At 40.9% G+C, this 22,276-nt stretch overlaps 1 protein-coding gene across 3 annotated transcripts in view; it reads right to left on the reverse strand.

Annotated features, from left to right (window-relative positions):
* LOC108435832 (coiled-coil domain-containing protein 106-like) overlaps positions 1-21,868 on the reverse strand; it is a 32,187-nt gene extending 10,319 nt beyond the window's left edge. For 2 of the 3 annotated variants that reach the window (XR_001858473.2, XR_001858472.2), the window contains exons 1-3: positions 21,582-21,760; positions 20,911-21,030; positions 17,420-17,556 (exon numbers count right to left, since the gene is read on the reverse strand). Coding sequence is in view for 1 of the 3 variants with exons in the window: in XM_017711939.1 (XP_017567428.1) it covers positions 17,420-17,556; positions 21,582-21,690; positions 21,814-21,817 (250 nt within the window). In the remaining 2 variants the exon portion in view is untranslated. Of the gene's footprint in view, positions 1-17,419; positions 17,557-20,910; positions 21,031-21,581; positions 21,761-21,813 lie in introns of those variants that run through there. The other variant, XM_017711939.1, reaches the window with a different exon arrangement.
* Between the last annotated feature and the right edge of the window lie 408 nt (positions 21,869-22,276).

A 22,276-nucleotide genomic window follows, 5' to 3' on the forward strand; every position in this document is an offset into this window, starting at 1 on the left:
GACTTGGATCCCATTGAGATGCTGTGGCAAAACCTGAATCCCTCTGATGTAGAGAATAAAATGGGGAAAATCTCCACTCAACAGGGATGAAATTTACATTACTCAAACTGCTAATCAGAAAAACTGATTATGAAGTAAAATTACAATTTTCCTACATTCAACTTTGTAATGTAGTGATGTACAATTATCAGTTCTTTCTGATTTTAACTGGTTCACAGCATAAAAAAAAAACAGTTCCTGAAAAGACTGAAATAAACACTTTAGATCCACTCTGTCACATTAGTAGTCTCACTTAATTTTTCTTTGTCACTCAGCACTCCATATAAGCTCAAACACATACAGTGGGCTATGGTATACTGAAATAATCTGCTGTTCTAGAACCAGATGGGTTGTAGAACTAGCTGGAAGTCCTAAACAAATCACTCTGCATTCTTTAGCTAATTTAATGCTATTCCAACAGTGACAGCCAACAAATGGTGGTAACCATAATATAACCTTTCAGTGACAGCATGTTAGTGGTGTATGGCTATATATGAAGTTTTTTATTACCATAAAATCCATGGTACATCAATAACATGACTCATACAGAGTAGAGCAACTACACATGAAAATAATTGTAAACATACTACTTAACTTGAAGATGGAATGTAACTGCTGCACCATTTAAGGTGGAGAAACAAATTCAAATATGAAGCTGGCAAACAAAAAGTCAGCTTCATCTTGTGGGCTTGTTTTGACTGCAGAAGCTGTTAAAATTGGTCAAATTGGGCTCTTGTCTTCCAAAATGAAACAAGCCGAGCATAAGCAGAGTAACAGGTAAATTTACGGCAAAAAATGAATCCATTCGCATGAAAAAGTAACTGTTAGGATGGGTACAGGAGTCAGACGAATGCGGCTAAGAAGACAAACAATGTTTAATACCGGAGATCGAGTATCAGGGTCAAAAACAGGCGAGGGTCAAATACCAAAAAAGCACAGGCAACCAAAATCCAAGGAGAAGACAACATTGTGGTCAAAAAACAATCCAAAAAAGGTCCAAGTTCAAATACACAAAACCAGCTGGTGAAGATACAAAAAGGGGGAGATCAAAAGGCAAAGTCAAAATAACAAAGATATGGTCAATATACAGAATTCAGAACAACGTCCTCTGCCTGGACGGGTTTTGGCAGTTGCCAGGAGAATGGGACTTGTTGTAATGTGTGAACAGAATCGCAGACGCTCGCAGGTAAAAGGAGAAAAGATTTAATACCTGAGGTAATGAGGAAAATTCCCAGAGGGAGAAAACATATATCCAAGTCTAAGTTCAATGACACAAAGCAGTCCAGGCAGGCAGAGGTACACAAGGGAAAAACAATGCACAAAACCAGGTCAGGAATAGAGAGAAGCCGATACACAGGAAAGGCACCATAGATAAACCACTCAGTAATTGCATGGGAACATTACCTCACACAGAGCCCAAGTAAAGTCCTAGCTTATAAAGAAAGAACTGTGCCAAGTGTAAAGTTTGGTGGAGGGGGGATTACGGTGTGGGGTTGTTTTTCAGGAATTGGGCTTAGCCCCTTAGTTCCAGTGACAGGAACTCTTAATGCTTAGCAGACCAAGAGATTTTGGAAAATTTCATGCTCCAAACTTTGTGGGAACAGTTTGGGGATGGCCCCTTCCTGTTCCAACATGACTGTGCACCAGTGCACAAAGCAAGTTCCATAAAGACATGGATGAGCCAGTTTGGTGTAGAAGAACATGACTGGCCTGCACAGAGTCCTGACCTCAACCCGACAGAACACCTTTGGGATGAATTAGAGTGGAGACTGTGAGCCAGGCCTTCTCGTCCAACATCAGTGTCTGACCGCACAAATGTGCTTCTGGAAGAATGGTCAAAAATTCTCATAAACACACTCCTAACCCTTGTGGAAAGCCTTCCCAAGAGTAGCAGCTATTATAGCTGCAAAGAGTTGGGCATCACATTAAACCCTATGGATAGAAGGAAGAATGGGATATCACTCAAATTCATATGTGTGTGAAGGCAGACAAGCAAATACTTTAGGCAAATATAGTGTATATGTTTTATGTTTATTTGTAACTTTCCTACCTTTTAAGTATTTTTCATTTAGATTTTTTAAAGTTCTCGTTGAGTATTATATTTCAGTAATACCCAAACAAAGAAGAAAAACTGCAGTTTCTACATATATGCAGGTTGTGTTATATGCTGGGTTCCTTTTTTTTAGCATGAGACAACTCGCAAAGATGAGGTAATTCCTGCCACTGATTGTAGAGCAGCAGTTTCTCATGAATTAATATGCTACAGGAGAGAATGGAGAGGAACCTTCTACTGTGTGCCCTGCTGTACAGACATCTATACATCACTAACTGTGGTAAGTAAAATAAATACACTTTAGCCTCTGTGGAGTCACTTTCAGTTCCCGCAAGGATTAAATATATTTTGATTTCAAAATGAATGTAAGCGAGTTTACATTAGGCCCTTTATTAACATTGAACCAAGCAAGCTAACTTCACAACTGTCAGCTGAGTTGCTAACCTTTAGCATCATGCTAACAGGCTCTAAAGTAAAAAGGGAAATAACAAAAGGGTAGAAAGAACACAGTGCAAATGCCACGGCGATGGTTCACCAACTGCTGCTCCTGAGAAAAGAGAAGAAAGTGTACCTGAGACGTACAGCACTTGGAAAGACTGCACAAATGACTGTGATGTATGTGTATGTGGGTGTGGGTGTGTGTGTGTGTGTGTGTGTTTGTGAGTGCAGTACAGTATAAATTTGTCATAAGATGTACTCAATAGCGAGGGCAGAAAGCTGCGACAACATCCCCCCAGAGGCCAAAGGAAGGCAGAGAAAGACCAGGGAATCCCGCCCGCCGCGGCCCCCCCAGGAGCAGTGGGGACCCTGGGCCACATCTCCCAGTGACCCCTGCATGCCCACCCCAGCGGAAGGGAGAGGGGGACTCCGGACAGCACCCCCCCAGCCACGGATCGCAGGTCCAGGGGAACCAGAGGAACCAGAGCCGCCCCCAGGATGCCCTCCCCCCATTACGAGGCAGCAGCAAAGACCCAGCGCCTCATACGCCCGAGAGCCACCCACCACCCAGCAGGGCCCCATCCCCGCCGAGGGGCCCTGAGCCGCCCCAGAACCCAACCACCCAGGGGAGCGGGCCAACCGTCACGCCGGAGCACCAGGCCAGGCCCTGAAACCCCAAGGCGCCCCCCCATCCGGGGGGGGGAAGTAGCAACCACAGGGGAGCAGCCGGGAGAGGACCGGGGACAGCAATCCCCCGACCCAGAACCAGCTGTCCTCACACACACTCAACCTCATATGTGCATCCTCGCCCATATATACACCTACATACCTTCTGAAAGGACCGGCCGTTTTTGGTCCGTTCATGAAGAGGAACCAGAGAGTGGATCACCTGTCCTGTGGAAAGTCTCAGTCGCAGCAAGAGCGCTCGGTGCAGAAAGACAGAACCACTCTCGTAATCAATCAAAGAGTTTATTAAGTCTTCTGCACAAAGAAAGAAGGGCACTCCTTCTTTTATACAAACACGTCCTGCCCTGTTGTGTACAAGCGAACAGGGTGGACCCAAATAAGTTGTCTAACAGTCATGAAATGCTAGGGTGACACTCACGGACCACCGGAACTGCCCAAGGGAGGGGGGCTTCTGCTCTGTGTACGATAATCTTACCTACGAAAGAGAACAAATGGTTCTGGACAGAATGTTGGCCCGATAAGAGGAGCAAGTTGTTTGTGCAAAACTGCCAAGGACAGTAGCTATGCTTGCTGCAAAGTCTGCTTAGAGCAGAGTTAGAGCAGAGTTAACCCTTTCACCTTCACTCCCATATATTCATCCACCCCTATATATACACCTACGCACACATACCTCCACACATATACACACTCCTACATACATACATACACACACATATATACATACACATATCACCCCAATATGTACACACACACACACCCATATATACACCCCCCCACCCCCCTAGATGAGGTGGGGGCGAATGGAAAGCCCACCCAGTACCGGCTTGTATATGGATGCATACATGGGACGAACGTGCACATGTGCGGGAGGGCGCACACACGGGAGGAACATGCACGGCTGCACACGAGCCAGAGGGCGCACACAAGGGAAGAAAGCGCGCGGGTGCACAGACGCCCACACCCACCCAAACATACAATGCATCACGACCGGCACCTCCGTACAGGCCACCCTCCGCGGCGGGGGCGGCGGGGGCCCGGCAGCAACCCCAGGACGCCAGGACGCCCCTGGCCCAGCCCCCACACCGGCGCCCCAGGTGGGAGCAGGAAACGGGTGAGGCATGACCTTCCCACCCTTCCACCCCCAGTGAAGTGTTGAGTGTATAGGAGTTGTCAGGAGTTGGTGTATATGAATGTGGGGTAGTGTGTGACACTATGATGTAGTTAAAATTGGGGGGACAGGTGTGGGGGCAAACATGGGCAGAGCCCCGGGCCACTGGTCTGCAGTGTCCGTCTACACCGTCCCCTCAAAAGCCCTGAATGTCTAAAGTGCAGTAAAAACTGAGGGACAGACAGTCGTCAGAAGACGAGGGAGGCCATGACAGCGGGTCGTCCTCGTCGACCCCCGGCAACATGCCTGCCCCCAGTGTGTCTGGGGGTGGATGGAGGGGGGGTATGTAGGTCCAGAGGCAATGGTCCTCTGGAAGAGGAGAGCCAGCTGACTAGCTGGCTCATGAGGCTCCGTGTTTCACTGCCCTCCCGCTCGAGGCAGGATGAGGTCGGCCCGGGGAGGCCACGGAGACACCCCACGCCGCCACCCCGACCAAGCCCCCACCACCCCTACACTATAACATTGGTCCAGTCGGGTTAAAGCACATCTCGATTTTGCACGTATCTGTATGGCCCTGTGTACACATTCAGTCAGACTTGCACAGTATATAGCTTTGCAGGACAAAATTCTGAAGTTCAATAGGTTCTTGGATCATGTCATTACTGTGGCATTTTAATAAAATGTTGCCTTAAATAATTAAATGAATTATAATCACACAAACAACGTTGATTAATAAAAAAACATTAATTTTTTCACAAAGGATAGTCCTTGATTTGCGAGTCCCTGAAATTTTAGTAGCATCTAGAAGCCAGTAAGCCTTGCTGGCACAGTAAAAAACGAGGCCGAGCTGACCCTCGAAAAGTGAAGTAAGCTTATAAGAACCTGCAGAAACCAGTTTTGGAGCCAGTTAATACAACAAGAGTTAAAGAGCTGAGAGAATGGAACCGCTTGGTACAGCTAAGCCGGGAAAGTTTTTAAAAAATTCATGTCATGCATGGTTGGAAATAAGAGTTTCCAAGGAAAGTGCAGAATCAGGACATAGGACGTAATGGGGATTAAGATGATATGTAACAACAATGTAAAAGGATGTTTTGTGATGATCTTTGCTTTGTGGTTGTCTGGGAACCCTTTTGCCATTTGAAGAAGAAGGCCTCTTCCTTCCTTCCTTCCTTCCACAAGAGCTCAGCGGCGAAGTCTTTTATTCTACATTCTTTCAAATGTTTGTGGTCCTGACTGTATGTCCCCATCCTGTAGCGTAAATTGTTCAGCCTACTTTCACTATGCACAGCAACCACCAAAAAAGTCTGATTATTAGGTTATTCATGAGTGGGGGGGGGGTGTCACACTGCATTGCTCAACCTTTACCTTTTTTTTACAAGTGTTTCTGGCTTTGTGTCTCTTGCGAAGCATCTGAGAGTAGTAACTCAGTCAGCTGTGCTTGCAAATTTCGATATGTACAGGCAGGATGTTCTGAAGCAGGGTTTTAGGTCCTACTGTTAATTAGCTAGTGTGGTGCTGCTAGCACTTTGTTTTCTTGTGCCATGTGCTTTTGTTCTGTGTCTCTTCCCTGGTCCTGCCCCCTTGTCATCTGCTCCACCTGTCTGTGTCTCTGTGTCTCCATCCCTCATTAGTCCCAGGTGTTTCTCATTTCCCCTCAGTGTATACCCCTGTGTTTGCTCAGTCTCTGTCTTGCATTGTGGATGCAACCCTGTCACTTGTTTTCTTTCATCTTTTAGGCAGCATAAATATATAAAGGCAGAGATAAGTAAATTGTATTATTCAACTTAATCACTTTTGATTATTTAGCCATTGACCTTGAGATTGCCACTTTCCACTTTTATATAATTATTTTGTTCAGTCAGTTTTTTTGTCAAAAAGTCATACCAAACAGCTTATATCATTGTGATGATTTCTGAAAGGTGGGAGGGGTGAGGACACCAGGGGCAGGTATGGAGACAGAGAACTTCTTTTTATTTATACATAACACGTTACTCTGCTTTTCAGTCCAAATACAAAATTTAAGAGTGCACTTGCTGAGACTTTTCAGGCTTTGCTTTGCTTTGAGCTCAGCTTTGCTCTTGTGTTGCTGATGGTTTCCTCCTCTCTGGGCTCTGCCACCTACTGAGGAAAGATCCATGCAGCTTTTTAAAAAATCTGTATGTAAAGGATTTTCCTGCTAAAGTCTGTGTGAGCTGCAGTGTTAGACACATAATAAATGCAGCAGGTCTCAGGCAGGAAGTGCAGTTTTGTTTGTGCTAAAAGTGTCTGTACAGTTTACTGACACAGCGCATCATTTAAATGAAAGCAATACTTTACATTTCACATCTCTCATACTCTTCATTACAGAGACTCAACCTGTGAGTCAGAGAGAGGGAAACATTGGCATCCTTTACTGTGGAAAACTAACTAAAGGTAACGTGACCTGGAGCAGAGACGTCAATGGACAGAGAGTGGACATTCTGACCACTCATAATGGAAAGACAGCCAAACACATCACTGATCCAGACAGACGTTACAGCTCAGGAGCAAGTCTACCGCTGGTTATATTCAGAGTCTCTCAGTCAGACCCTGGTAGATACTACTGCAGTGAAGCTACAGTGGAGCTTACTGTAACATCAGGTAAGACTGAAAATTTCATAATGAAATTGAATTGTGGTACTATGTCTAGACTGAATTTAATTTTAGCTGATTTTATAACCACATTTCCAAAAAAATTGGGACACTGTGCAGAATGTAAATATAAATGAAATGCAATTATTTGCAAATCATGTAAACCATATATTTAGAGATTTTATTGTTTTTTGAAAAATATATGCCTATTTTGAATTTGATGCCAACAACACATTCCAAAAAAATTGAATGGGGGCATGTTTACCACTGTGTCATCAAATGTTTTCCCATTTTTGCTTGATTTCAGCTGCTCAACTGTTATGGACCTCTTCTTGTCTTTGACGGGTCTGGGCTGCAGGCAGGCCAGTCTAGCAATGGACGCTATTAATATAGAGCAATGCTGTTGTAATACATGCAGAAATTGGTTTGGAATTGTCTTGCTGAAATGATCAAGGCCTTCCCTGAAAAAGACATTGTCTTGCCAATGGCAGCATATCTTGCCAAAACCTGTATATACTCTTCAGCATTAATGGTGCCTTCACAGATGTGCACGTCACCAATGCAGTGCACACCTATACCATCATGAATGCTGTTTTTTGAACTGTGCATTAATAACAAGCTGAGTGGTCTTTACTCTGAAATTGTCCTTGATTTCTAAAAAGAATTTCAAATGTTGATTCATCAAACCACAGAATACTTTTCCACTTCTCAGTTCATTTTAAATGAGCTTGGGCCCAGAGAAGATGGCAGCATTTCAGGATCCTGTTTATGTACAGTTTCTTCTTTACGTTTAAGAGTTTTAATTTGTGGATTTGTGAATTTTTGCATTGCAGTTTTCACTGACAGTGATTTCGGTTTCTCAGTATTTCTGAGCTCATGCCATGATTTCCACTACAGAATCATGTCTGTTTTTAATGCAGTGCCGCCTGAGCGTCCAAAGATCACGGCCAGGAAATACTGGTTTTTGGCCTTGTCCCTTACATATAGAAATTTCTACAGATTCTCTGAATATTTTAATGTTATTATGTACCGCACGCAATGAAAAGCAAAAGTTCTTTGCTGCTTTATGTTGAGACATGTTTTGCTTGAATTGTTTATTTGATGGTGCAGTCTGTCACAGAGTGGTGAACCCCTCCTCATCTTTACTACTGAAAGACTCCACCTCTCTGAGATGCTCTTGTTATACTTAATCATGTTACTGACCTGTAGCCAATTAACCACCAGGTGTTTTTTTTTTTTAACATTACACAACTTTACCAGCCTTTTGTTGCCCGTCCCAACTTTATTGGAGTGTGTTGTTAGCATCAAATTAAAAATAGGCACATATTTTTCAAAAAACAATTACATTTTTCAGTTCCAATATTTTATTTGTTGTCTTTGCCTTATTTTCAATTAAATATATGGTTTAAGTGATGTGCACATCATTGTATTTTGTCCCAAATGTTTTGGAAATGGGGTTACAATTTATTTATTTTTAGTACAAAGAACTTAAAGCTGCAAAATGTAAGATTATTTTGTTAAAACTGAAAGATGTGGGGGAGTGGCTGAGCTGCAATGGAGTAGGACGTTAGTTTGAATGTGAATAAATGTGAAGACTTGGAGTCCAGATCTTGGCGTAACAACATTAGGATACTGGGAGTACTGGAGGGTCCTGACACCTGTACCACTGCTGCTGTAGCCGCCTTACTGAAGGAAGCGTTCGGTCTTGTAAAGGAGCCACTTTTGGACCGGTCCCACCGGACCCTCCAACCAAAACCCAAGCCCGGTGATCGTCCGCGAGTTATTGTGTGCAGATTTCATTATCACAGTGACTGTGTTGACATTCTACGCCACGCTAGAGAGCGCCGACAGATTAAAGTCAGAGACCAGATCATCTCGATCTTCCCTGACTACACTGCCAAGGTAGCGCGGGCTCGAGCTGCATTCAACGAGGTCAGGCGCCAACTTCGTGGCATTGACGGTGCTCGGTATGGTCTGATACACCCAGCGCGACTCCGCATAACATACAATGGTGTCGAGAAGGACTTCGTTTCAGCGGAGGAAGCCAGCTGCTATGTCAAAACCTTGATGTCTGAGTGAACTCTAACAGCTTTTCAGCTCTGTGCTCTATTATTGCTTAGAGTTTATGGTCTCACTAGCCTTAATTCCCCACTTGTACAGTCTTAGGTGGTTTACTGGTTTGTTGCACTAGTTAGGTCGGTATTACTACTGTTTGTTGATAGCAGGCATTATTTTGTTTTGGTCTGTCTTTCACTGGACACTGACATATAAAAAGGATATTCCATGTTTTATATTGTTGTACGTCTGATCGGATCAGCACTACCTCATTTTATGCTTTCTGCAACTTTTTGTGTGGGCCTGCTGTTAATCTTCATGCAGTTTTCATGTGCTTTATGGTATCCCGGTCTGTGTGAAAATTTGATGTGTTCTTAGGGCAGTCATCTTTTTATTGTTTTGTTGGAATGTTCACCTTTAGATGAAACAATATTTTGCGATGTGAGTTTTTTTAATATCTCATTTTGCATTGTACGCATACCGTTAAATGATGTTGAAATCGGCGGGAGGTTTTTTCTTTTTCTCCTTTTTCCCTCTGTCTCTTCTTTTTGCTTATTTTGCTCCACGTAGTCTCCAGGTAGTTCAACATTAGTGTGGACTACAACTTTAGGTTAATGTGGGAAACACTGCTGTCCCCTTTGTTCTGGGTTTGCGAGGGGACTTTGGGTCTATTTTTGTTTAAGGGTATTTTGGGGGGAGGGTGCCCCACCTCGGCTCTCTATGGCCATTTGCATTTTTTAAATTTTTTTTAAATGGTTAATGCCAATATAGATCCCAGCATTGCTGGGCCAGGCACACCTCTTAGATTTATTAGTTGGAATATTAGAGGTATGGGTAATCCTGTTAAGAGATCCAAAGTTTTTACACACTTGAAACGTTTAAACTCTGATTTAGTATTCTTACAGGAGACTCATCTTCGTATTAAAGATCATCATAGGTTACATTGCCCATGGGTAAGTCAAGTCTTCCACTCAAACTTTAATTCAAAAGCTAGAGGAGTCGCTATTTTAATTAACAAAAAAGTTCAGTTCTCATCCACAGATGTTATTGCTGATAGGAATGGCAGATACCTCATAGTTGCTGATACCCTAATGCAAAAAAAAGTTTTGTTGGTAAATGTATATGCCCCGAATTTCGATGACGCTGAATTCGCTAACAGATTGTTGAGTAGCATCCCCTTCTTGAATACTCACCTGCTGATCTTCGGAGGGGATTTTAAACCCGTTCTTGGACCGCTCTAATCCTCGTAATCTGACTCAATCTGCCATGTCCAACGTATTTTCTGATTTTATGAAACGGAACGGTCTTGTTGATCTGTGGAGGTTTCGTAACCCCTCTGTCAAAAAATTCTTTCTTTTCCCAGGTGCACCACTCATATTCTAGGATTGATTATTTTTTTATGGACAGTATGCTTAATTCTTGTGTTAATTCTTCTGACTATTCGGGTATTGTAATTTCTGACCACTCACCTTTATTACTAGACATTCTGTTTTCTACCTATCAACGAGCCCACCCCTCTGGAAGTTTAACTCTTCTTTTGGCAGACAAGGAATTTTGTGAACTCATTTCAAGCTCCATTGATGAGTTCTTGTCTTTCAATCAAAATGACTCTTCTTCATATTCATTGCTTTGGGAGATGCTTAAATGTTACCTGAGAGGTCAAATTATTTCTTACTCTGCCTTTTCTAATAAAATTATTAATGCTCGGCTTAATGAACTTTCATCTGCGATTAGCAACCTTGATCAAAGATATGCATTGAACCCTTCTCCGGAACTGCTTAAGCAGCGTTTTGATTTGCAAGCAGAATTTGATCTCACTTCAACTAAAGAGGCAGAGCGCTTATTATTACACAGTCGTGGCTCATATTACGAACATGGTGACAAGGCAAGTCGTTTACTGGCACATCAGTTACGATGGCAGGCCACTTCCCGTTTGATACCTAGTATTAAAAACATTCATGATATTATTACTACAGATCCCTTGGAAATTAATGCTACTTTCAAATCGTTTTACTCTTCATTATATAAATCTGAATTCCCTGCAGATGACACTAAAATGAACGAATTTCTTCTGAACCTTTCGAACCCTGTCATTGATACTGACACTGCTAGGCAACTAGACTCCCCACTCTTCCTTGAAGAAGTTTCAACTGCAATTAAAGCTATGCAATCTAACAAAGCCCCAGGCCCTGATGGGTTTCCAGTTGAATTTTTCAAAACATTTATTGGTAAATTGGCTCCACTACTTTTATCCGTATTCAATGAATCCTTAGAAAGTGGTTCACTGCCACCAACTCTGACACAAGCCACTATTGCTCTCCTTCTCAAGAGGGACAAAGATCCTACCTCTTGTGGGTCTACAGACCATTATCTTTGCTCAATGCTGATGTAAAGGTGTTAGCTAAGGTAATCGCATCTCGTCTAGAAAATGTGCTTCCTCATATTATATCCGAAGAGCAAAATGGGTTTATAAAGGGACGTCAACTGTTTTTTAACACCCGCACACTTTTTAATATAATTTACTCAAAAAATTCGGCTGAACTTCCTGAACTGGTAATTTCCTTAGATGCTGAAAAGGCATTCGACAGGGTAGAGTGGGAGTACTTCTTTGCGGTTTTGAGGAAATTCGGATTTGGTGATAAATTTATTTCTTATTCGCCTCCTTTATTCTTCCCCTAAAGCTAGTGTCCACACTAATTATGTTTATTCTGATTATTTTGCCCTTGGACATGGAAGTCGCCAAGGTTGCCCTCTGTCACCTTTGCTTTTTGCCATTGCTATCGAGCCTCTATCTATTACGTTAAGATCTTCCTCCTTATTCAAAGGAAACACCCGTAACGGACTTGAATATAAATTATCGTTGTATGCAGATGATTTGTTATTATATATAACAGATCCCACACTTTCAATCCCTGCTGTTTTAAGTATTTTGGAGAACTTCAGCACCTTTTCAGGTTACAAATGAAATTTGGGGAAAAGTGAGTGTTTTCCCGTGAATATCGCAGCTTGTCATCTTCAACAGTCAGATTTACCTTTTCAGTTTAGTCCATCAGGGTTTAAATACCTAGGTATCAATGTGACTCGTTCTTTATCTAGCCTTGCATCTGCTAATTTCACTCCCCTCATTTTAAAGATTACTTCATATATTCAAAGATGGGGTAATCTTCCCCTTTCATTAATTGCCAAGATCAATGTTGTTAAAATGAATATTTTACCAAAATTTTTATTTTTATTTCAGACAATACCTCTTTTTCTGCCAAAACATTTTTTTGACTCACTGGATAAGATAATTTGTTCTTTTGTTTGGGGTGGGAAATCACCTAGGGTTCGTAAAACTTTACACCAGAGATGCAGACTTAGTGGAAGACTTGCATTACCTAACTTTCTAACTTACTATTGGGCTGCTCACATTCATAAACTTTGTTACTGGTTAAAATCTCCTGGATCCTCTTGGTGTAAATTGGAGCTATCATGCTGTAAGGGATCTTCAATATCTGCTCTACTTTATTCCTCTTTACCTACGATACCCTCTCTGTACACTGATAATCAAGTGGTTCTTAATACGCTCAAGATCTGGTATCAGTTTAGACGGCATTTTAAATTTGTACCTGCTTCTTCCTTGGGTCCTTTACATAATAATCATTTATTTCCTCCATCACTTGTGGACACAACATTTTCAGTGTGGTATGACAAGGGTATTACACAATTCAAATATTTATATGTAGATGGTGTTTTTGATAGTTTTGCCAATTTGTCATCTCGATATGGCCTTCCTGTTACTCATTTGTTTCGCTTTTTTCAAATTTTCAAATTCGCAATTTTGTGGCTAAGTGTTTTCCTAATTTCCCCTCTTTACCTCTAGAACAGCGGTGGGAAACTATGCTTTCATTTGTTCCCCATCACAGAGGAATTATTTCGAAGCTGTATGACATTATCTTGGCCTTTAGTAGCCACTCAACTGGTAAATTTAAAGGCATATGGGAGAGTGAATTGGGAATACAAATTCATGCGGAATCCTGGGAACAGGCCATAGAAAGGATTTGATCTACCACCTCTTGTGCCCGTCTCGGACTTATTCAATTTAAGGTCTTATACAGGGTGCATTTCTCTAAGGCTAGGCTATCTGTACTGTATCCGGAAATGGAAGACAAATGTGATAAATGCCATGGCTCTCCTTGTCATCTTAGCCACATGTTTTTTCTTTGTCCTGATCTGAAAGGCTTCTGGGAGGGTTATTTTACGACTATGTCCACTGTTCTTGGGGTGAATCTCCAACCTTGCCCTCTGATCGCTATATTTGGGATTCCCGACCCCTCATTAGCACTTGACTCTACACAGAAGGATATTATAGCTTTCACATCCTTACTAGCAAGACGCACCTTATTGTTGCATTGGAAGTCTTTTAAACATCCTTCTATCTCCCGTTGGCTCAAGGACGTCATTTTTTTTTTTAAAACTTGAGAAAATTAAATATACGTTGAGAGGATGTACGGTCAAATTTTTTCCATAAATGGCAACCCTTTATTTCTTATTTCACTAATATGGAGACACTACCCGATTGAGTGTGTGCTTGTTTTTGTGTTGCATTTTATATTGTTTAAAAAAAAATGGCAATATGTGAGTTGGTCATGTTGAGCTGAGTTGGGGGCGTTGGGGGAGGGGTGGTTATTGTTTAATACACGGTAGTTAGTAAGTAGTTCTCTGTTTAGGTCTCAAATGCAAAACCAACATTATTCTGTTGAAGATAAGATCAAGACACACCCTTCACTGAGAATGTAACTGAGTTTTCTTTGAAATCATTTTCAATGTTCTCACAATCAGATTCATCTACTTGGGGAAGGGGTCTTAAGCACAACCCATGTAAAAAAAAAAAATTCTTCCATACATCCCATGCAATTGCACATTTCCAGCAGAGAGGTCTCCTAATCCCCAAATCATATATAGTGCGGCTTTAAATGGAAGGCATACATTGACATTTTTTTAATGTTAGTGCATTTATAAAAAACAAACTTAATACTTTTATTTTTGGTTGGCAGACAACACCGCAGTGATTCAGCAGTAGGTTTTCCCCCCATGTTCACCATAAAGGACAGAAACACAGGTAAGAATGAAACATTGTTTAAACCTCTTGTTTTGTAAATAATCTCAATCTCAGATGCTGTTCAGAACAACTGCAACAAAACGAAATAACTGAGATCAGTGTAAATATTTCAAAATATAAACTCAATGCAATTCAGTACAACTTCAATTATCTCTGAAGTGTATTTGGTGGTGCAAAGGCTGACACAAACATACATGACATAAATGTTTATCCCAGCGGTCATTGGGCAGAAGGCAGGATACATCCTGGGCAGGTCGCCAGTCCATAACAGACACACACACGCACACGTGCACACACACTCCCACATACCTAGGGGCAATTTAGCATGTCCAATTGGCCTGACTGCATGTCTTTGGACTGTGTGGGAGGAAACTGGAGAACCCACGCAGACACGCGGAGAACATACAAACTCCACACAGAAAGGACCCTGGTCATCCAGCCAGGGAACTGAACCCAGGTCCTTCTTGTATAAAACACACAAGGGAGAAATTTGGACTTGGACTTGCAGACAGCTCATTAAGCAAAACTGGGGTGGCCACACTTCACACTATGGTGGTACTGGCCAACCCCAGGCAAATTGTTTTGATCTGTGGGTGGGCTACTTTGCTGGTGGACATAAATTGCATGATTTGTTCAAGTCTGATGTAGTGAATGAACAAAGCCTCCATAGACTGACCGCTGGCTTATATTGTTTTCTGTTCTAGTAAAAATGCAGTTTGCATGACCAGACAATTAAAAAAACTAGCAACTAATCACCTACTGGATGAACGAAGCCAAGCAGTTTTATTGTTAGCAGTGACACACTTTCTCTCTCTATTACTCTGTTTCTCTCTTGCTCTTGTTTTTAGATAATGCTGTCTATCATATATTCTCTCTCTCTCTCTCTCTCTCTCTCTCTCTCTCTCTCTCTCTCTCTCTACCTCTCTTCCTCTCTAGGTGGAGTGAGTGTGGTAGAGTCAGTGCTGATGTTTGGTGCAACTGGTCTGGGTGCTCTGATGTTCCTCCTGGCATAGTGATCCTCCATCAGAACAGACAGACTGAACAGCAGAGAGAGACGTTGTCCAGCTCAGTTCATCGGTTCAGCTATCCTGAGCTTCAAACTCAGCTTTAACACAGAAACTTATTTATTACCACACTATCTCTTCAATTCCTTTTGCACAGTACTGTTTAAGTAATGTCTCCATCATTAACTAATGATAGTAATAAAAAGCAGCACATATTAATTAGATATTATTAAGTAGTTTACTAAAGTGTTAATTAATCTGAGTCAACAATTGGGCACCAAAAAGCACTAATTAGCAGTTTATTGAAGTCTATAATATTTATGAACAAATATAGCCCCTTTCCAAAAATGCTGTTACCCATATAATATAGAGCAATGCTGTTGTAATACATGCAGAATATGGTTTGGAATTGTCTTGCTGAAATAATCAAGGCCTTCCCTGAAAAAGACATTGTCTGGATGGCAGCATATCTTGCCAAAACCTGTATATACTGTTCAGCATTAATGGTGCCTTCACAGATGTGCACGTCACCCATGCCGTGTGCGCTAATGCACACCTATACCATCATGAATGCTGTTTTTTGAACTGTGCATTAATAACAAGCTGAGTGGTCTTTACTCGGAAAGTGTCCTTGATTTCTAAAAAGAATTTCAAATGTTGATTCATCAAACCACAGAATACTTTTCCACTTCTCAGTTCATTTTCCACTTCTCAAGTCTATAATATTTATGAACAAATATAGCCCATTTCCAAAAATGCTGTTACACAGTAAAACATAATATTAAATTATATAGTACAAAGACAGCATAGCAAATATTGAAATTGAGATTTTTTTGTGTCTTTTGTAAAATAAATGCCATTTTGAACCCATTTAAAAAATTTGCATCGTGGGCAACAAAAGACTGGTAAAGTCCAGTCAGTAACACAATTGGCTATAAAGATGATATGCGAGAGTGGCTGTGTCTTTCAGATGTAAAGATGGAGAGGGGTTTGCCACTCTGTCAAAGTGATTAATCCTGGTTTAGATATTCAGACTGTGGTTAATCCATCTTGAGATATTCTGGCTGTGATTAATCCAGGTTTAGATATTCTGGCTGTGATTAATCCAGGTTTAGATACTCAGGATGTGATTAATCCAGGTTTACGTACTCAGATTGTGATTAATCCAGGTTTAGATATTCAGGCTGTGATTATTCCGTTATTAGATACTCTGACTGTAATTGATCCAGGTTTAGATATTCAGATTGTGATTAATCCTGGTTTAGATATTCAGACTGTGATTAATCCATCTTGAAATATTCTGGCTGTGGTTAATCCATCTTGAAATATTCTGGCTGTGATTAATCCAGGTTTAGATATTCAGACTGAAATCAATCCAGGTTTAGATATTCAGGCTGTGACTATTCCGTTATTAGATACTCTGACTGTGATTAATCCAGGCTTACATACTCAGATTGTGATTAATCCATGTTTAGATATTCAGGCTGTGATCAATCCACGTATAGATTCTCAGGCTGTTATTAAAATAACAAGGGAAAGGATTTGCAAATAGGCAACTGTTATTTATTTTTAATGTCATAAGACAGTGAACATCAAATGTCAAAAAGAATTAGCTTTTCCTCGTTAACTTTTTCAAGCATTATACACATGAAAAACACTTTTTGAACTTTAACATTTTAATTATGTTGCAAATAATGAAGACTGATCAGGGAAATTAAACTTTAAATACACCATTTACCAATTTTCATTTTTATTTCTGAAAACTGTAGAATATGCTGCCATACTTACACAAATTAACCCAATATATGTAATTAACTGATTCTGGCATGCATAGGTTCAGTGAAGGTTGCACCCTTTTGTTTAGTTGAAATCTATAGGTTGGTAGACAATGGCTACCCCAGTTCTGCAGCCCTTAAAATGTGCTGCAAAATTGTAGTAAGTACAATGTGTCTGTACTTAAAAAAGCCTAAACCATCATTTAAGTGTTGTGATTTTCATTTGCAAAACAAGCCATTCAGATGTAAGAAATGAAGACACAACTCTGTGTGTGTGCATGAGCTAATTTTCTAAATTTCCTTCGGGATCAATAAAGTATCTATCTATCTATCTATCTCTATCTGAGCTGGTTTTTAGCTCCAAGAGGTGCAGCATTTCATTACCTGTCTATCTAGCCAGGACATTAAATGAATAATGATGGCTGCACTGAAGCTGCACTTTCTTTTGCTCATCAGATAACATTAACTTGTTCTTGTTGTCCTTAGTACTACAAAAGCTAAAATCCACTGAGAACACAGATATAACTGATTTGCTAATGCTTCACTCACATTGGACTTGGTCGAGATAAATGTGCTTCGTCTTGCCGGTCGGTGAGAGCAGCCTGTTGCAGTTCATTGAGCAGTTGAGAAGAGAGCCATCCAAGGTAGACACTTTCACGTGTAGTGCCCCATGTGAGGGTAGGAGTCTGAAAAGCAAAGCACTCAAAACTATAAAAGCAGTGCTAAAATATTTTAAGCTGTTCTGCATTCAGGAAATCCATTCTTTTATATAAAAAATGTTTAAGCATTTACAAAGTATGACTTTGCTCAAGTGGTCCCTATTAACCTATTCATTTTGGACTCAATCATTAGTCAGTTCTAGTGTTTAGCAACTTGATGTTTCTCCTTTGTCCACATCCTCTGGTGAGGAGTAGAGAAGAGAGCTGTCAAGCTGGACAGTTTTCCTGGTAGTTTCCCATGTGAGCTGGCAGTTCTTGCAATGTTAACATATGAAATGTAGCATTCTTTGAAGGACATACATTTGGATTTAAGTGGAAATAATAACTCCAAACTTAAACATTTGAATTCATACATGTACATTTTTTAAAGTTTTGTCCTATGTTGTTATGAATAATTATAGATTTGTTAATAGACGTTTGATTAATATGCAATTCAGTGAGTGTCAGTGTTGGGTATTATAACAAATAGACAAAGATAATAAGCCATATCACTATTATTTTCTAGATCTCACTGCTTGGTGAGATCAGTAGCATCATTGATTATACTGTATATGTACATATATAGGCATACAGTACATCTCTCATCTTCTTCCTTACAGATGTTCTGCATGTGAATTGGACAGAAGGCTCCATCGCCATCCTTCACTGTGGAAAATCAATGGCACAGTGACTTGGAGCAGACACATCAATGGACAGAGAGTGGACATTCTGACCACTCATGATGGAGAGACGACCAAACACATCGCTGTGTTTGATCCAGTGTCTGTCTGATCCAGACAGACGTTACAGCTCATCAAATGATTTGGCATTGAATATATTCAGAGTCTCTCAGTCAGACGCTGGTAAATAGCACTGCATTGGAGTTACAGTGGTGCTCATTGTGATTCCAGTTAAGTCTGAAAGTGATTGTCTAACCTCTGGACTGAATTTAATGTGGACTAATTTTAATTTGCTTATTTTTAGTAGAATGAAGTTAAAGCTGCCATTTATAAGATTTTTGTTAAAATATCAATTAGTAGCTTTGCTGAGTCAGGATAAGTATATACACTGCTCAAAAAATAAAGGGAACACTCAAATAACACATCCTAGATCTGAATGAATGAAATATTCTCATTGAATACTTTGTTCTGTACAAAGTTGAATGTGCTGACAACAAAATCACACAAAAATCATCAATGGAAATCAAATTTATTAACCAATGGAGGCCTGGATTTGGAGTCACACACAAAATTTAAGTGGAAAAACACACTACAGGCTGATCCAATTGTCCCTAAAACAAGTCAAAATGAGGCTCAGTATTGTGTGTGTGATGAGGTGACGGATCCTGACTGCCATTAGGTACCGAGATGAGATCCTCAGAACCCTTGTGAGACTATATGCTGGTGTGGTTGGCCCACAACTTTGTACAGAACAAAGTATTCAATGAGAATATTTCATTCATTCAGATCTAGGATGTGTTATTTGAGTGTTCCCTTTATTTTTTTGAGCAGTGTGTCTATATATATATAAAAAAAAAAAATATATATATATATATATATATATATATATATATATATATTATGGCAAGCCAAACAGGAAATATTTAATGAACATTAATATATATGGAATGAACACCGATATATATAGAATGAACGTTGTAGTGATGTGTCGTTCGCGAACGATCCGGCTCTAAGAGCTGGCTCTTTGAAGTGAACGATTGGAACGTGGTTTTTTTTGTCCTTCGGTGCCTCGCTGCTCTCCCCAACCCTCATTTGGACTCATTTTAATGCAACGTCGAGCTCCAGGGCAGAGTGCAGACTGTGCAAAGTCAGCATTTCATATAGAGCAGGCTCGACAAACAACTTGCACAGGCACATGAGGACATCACACTCATCAGTATTGCTGGAGGAGTCGAGACCAGAAAGGGAACCTTCTGACAGTGCAAGTGCATCAACTGCAACTACTTCTTCAGCTGCAATAATATCAACTTTCAACACCATCATCCTCCAGGCAAACGAGCTGAGGCTGATCCGACCCCAGTTACTGTCCAGATCGACAGAACTTTATTGATCCAATTTGATCCAGTTTCAGTAGCAAGACATATAATTTTATATAAACATACATATACTATTCAAAAAATAAAAATAAAACCAAACATAAGTATAAGAGTATAAATAAAAACATGTCTCATTGCATATCCACATAGCATATGAGACATATTTACTGTATTTGCATGATAGCAGGCACTAAGTGGTATGAGGAGATGGCTATCCATCTACCTGCCCTTGTGGGTCACAACCATCTCTGCAATTTGATGGTTATGGATGTCTTTTTGCTCCTTCCACTCCTTTGAAGCCCAACATGCTGAAAACTCTGGACAGAAATCAAGTGGTCCCATCATCCATCCTCTATTGCAGTGGTCACAAACTCTGGTCCTGGAGATCAATCTTCCTGTAGTCTAGTTCCAACCATAATCTGTCACACCTGCTCCAGCTAGTTAACTTCTTCAGAAGTTCTTGACTGGTTCAATCAGATGGATCAGTAAGACAAGGGGCAGGATACTAGATGCAGGTTGGAAATAAACACTCCAGGAAAGTAAATCTTCAGAAGGAGGGCCGGTGACCACTGCTTTATTAGCAAACACCACAGCACTCCAGCGACCCTGCTGGCAGTCCCAAACTAGATTCTCATACTTGGTAAGCTCTCTTTCAAAGGTCTCTTCCAAGCTGTCTTCTCAAGGGATGTTTAGTTCCAGCAGGACAACCAGTTTGATTAAGATTAATTGACCCTTATTAGTCCCACAATAGGAAAATTTCACCTCCGCAATCTAACCCATCCATGCAGTTAAACACCACATACACACGAGGGGGCAGTGAGCACACTTGCCCAGAGTGGTGGGCAGCCCTATCCGCAGTGCCTGGGGAGCAGTTGGGGGTCTGGTGCCTTGCTCAAGGGCACCTCAGTGATGTAATGTCGGCTCAGATGATCGAACCGGCGACCTTCTGGCCACAGGGCTAGTTCCCTAACTACCAGCCCACAACTGTTTGGACATTTGTCTGATGTACACAATCTCAAGGTGATTCACTAGGGGTCTTGGTTACTCCCCAGCTCTAATGAAGAACCTTTACATTAAGTGCAACGTAAACTATGATGGTAAATAAAGTTTCTTCATACTCACATCTTATTTAAATGGAGTTATGACAACTAAAGTTTGAGGAAAGACCATGCCTAAACTCCTCCTACTTAATTCTAGCTTCCTATAAATACCAGTCCTTCACTCATCCTACTCGTGACGAATTTCACACCTCTCTTCCTCCCCTTTTTTCTGCACCATGTCCATACCTGCAGTTGATCTTTAATGGGGGGGTTGGCCTTCTTGCGACACGCAAAGCCGTACTGAGCTCTAGCCCAAAATTCCTCAGAGTTCCCCTCCTCTCATTATCTCACTTACCAAGGCGTGGTCTGCATTCACAAAAAGAATCAAAATCAAAAGGTTTTTAAGAGACAAGCAGTTCTTCTAAGGCGAGACTTGGCTTGTTTTTCTGCATTCAGTTTGGAATGTGTGTTCAGTAATGCTGGCTCATGCTCGGTTCCTCTCCCTCAGTCTGTCTTTGACTATTGTACAGATGATTGAACAAAGATTTGAATCTTGAAATCTTTAATTTTTTTATCCAAAGTTTAGATGGCATGGTTGAATTGGGAAAAAAAGTTAAATGTTACATTTTTCATTTAAATAAATACTCATATCCCCAGTCCTGTTTCTTGCTGCCCCACTTATCTTCATTACCTGTGTCTTGTTCGTAATCCTGCTTTATAATTTCATTTGCAACTGAGTGGTTTCAAATACCACATTGTATTTGTCACATAATATTCATGTTTACCTGATTTTGTCAAGAAGTGATGGCTGTTCAGTATGTAAAGAGTTAAGAGGGTATGGTATCTCTGCTTTTGTCTTATTTTTCTGAGCTAAGAAACTTTGCTTCTGCGTGTCCATGAAGCTACAAGGAACAAACCTGTGTAATGTCTGTTGGCTGGACCAGATGCTCACAGATGAGGCCAGTTTTACAAAGGGGGAAATCCAAAAACAGTCCAAAACCAGAGATCCACAACAGAGCAAACGGGCTAGGCAAAAAAAAAAGAGTCAGAATTGGAAAACAGATCATACACAAGAAAAGGCTTACAGGCATGTACACAAATGGTGACAATACTTCACAATGAACAGATACAAGCAGACAGGTTAAGTACACATGAGAACAGGTGAACACGATTAGTCCAGAGGGGGTGAATAGGTGGATCTTGATGAGTCCTGAGTCATGTGAGGAAGTGAGGGGTCCTGGGAAATGCAGTCTGAGGCGGCCGAGGCGGCTGTAGTTCCAGTCGGGCTGGACACAAATATGCCAGTTTTTTGTACATTTTACAGACCTATTTCTGTTTAACTATTTTCTACTTAACATTAACATGATATCTAAAACATGTCATGACTTTCATACAGTTCACATTTTATTTACTGTTTTTCCCAATATGTTAAATTCTGCAGATAAAGAGTGTGTACTAAAATGAGGACGTGTACTTACTGTAACTTAGGAAATCAGCTGGAATGTCCAATGCAGACTACTTCTCATGCTGGAGCTTTAAATAAAACACATTATTTCATCACAACCACCCCGCGACCCTGAAGGAGAAGTGGCTTAGAAATTGTGTGTGTGTG

Source organism: Pygocentrus nattereri, chromosome 11 (assembly GCF_015220715.1).
Source record: "Pygocentrus nattereri isolate fPygNat1 chromosome 11, fPygNat1.pri, whole genome shotgun sequence".
NCBI classification, from domain to species: domain Eukaryota; kingdom Metazoa; phylum Chordata; class Actinopteri; order Characiformes; family Serrasalmidae; genus Pygocentrus; species Pygocentrus nattereri.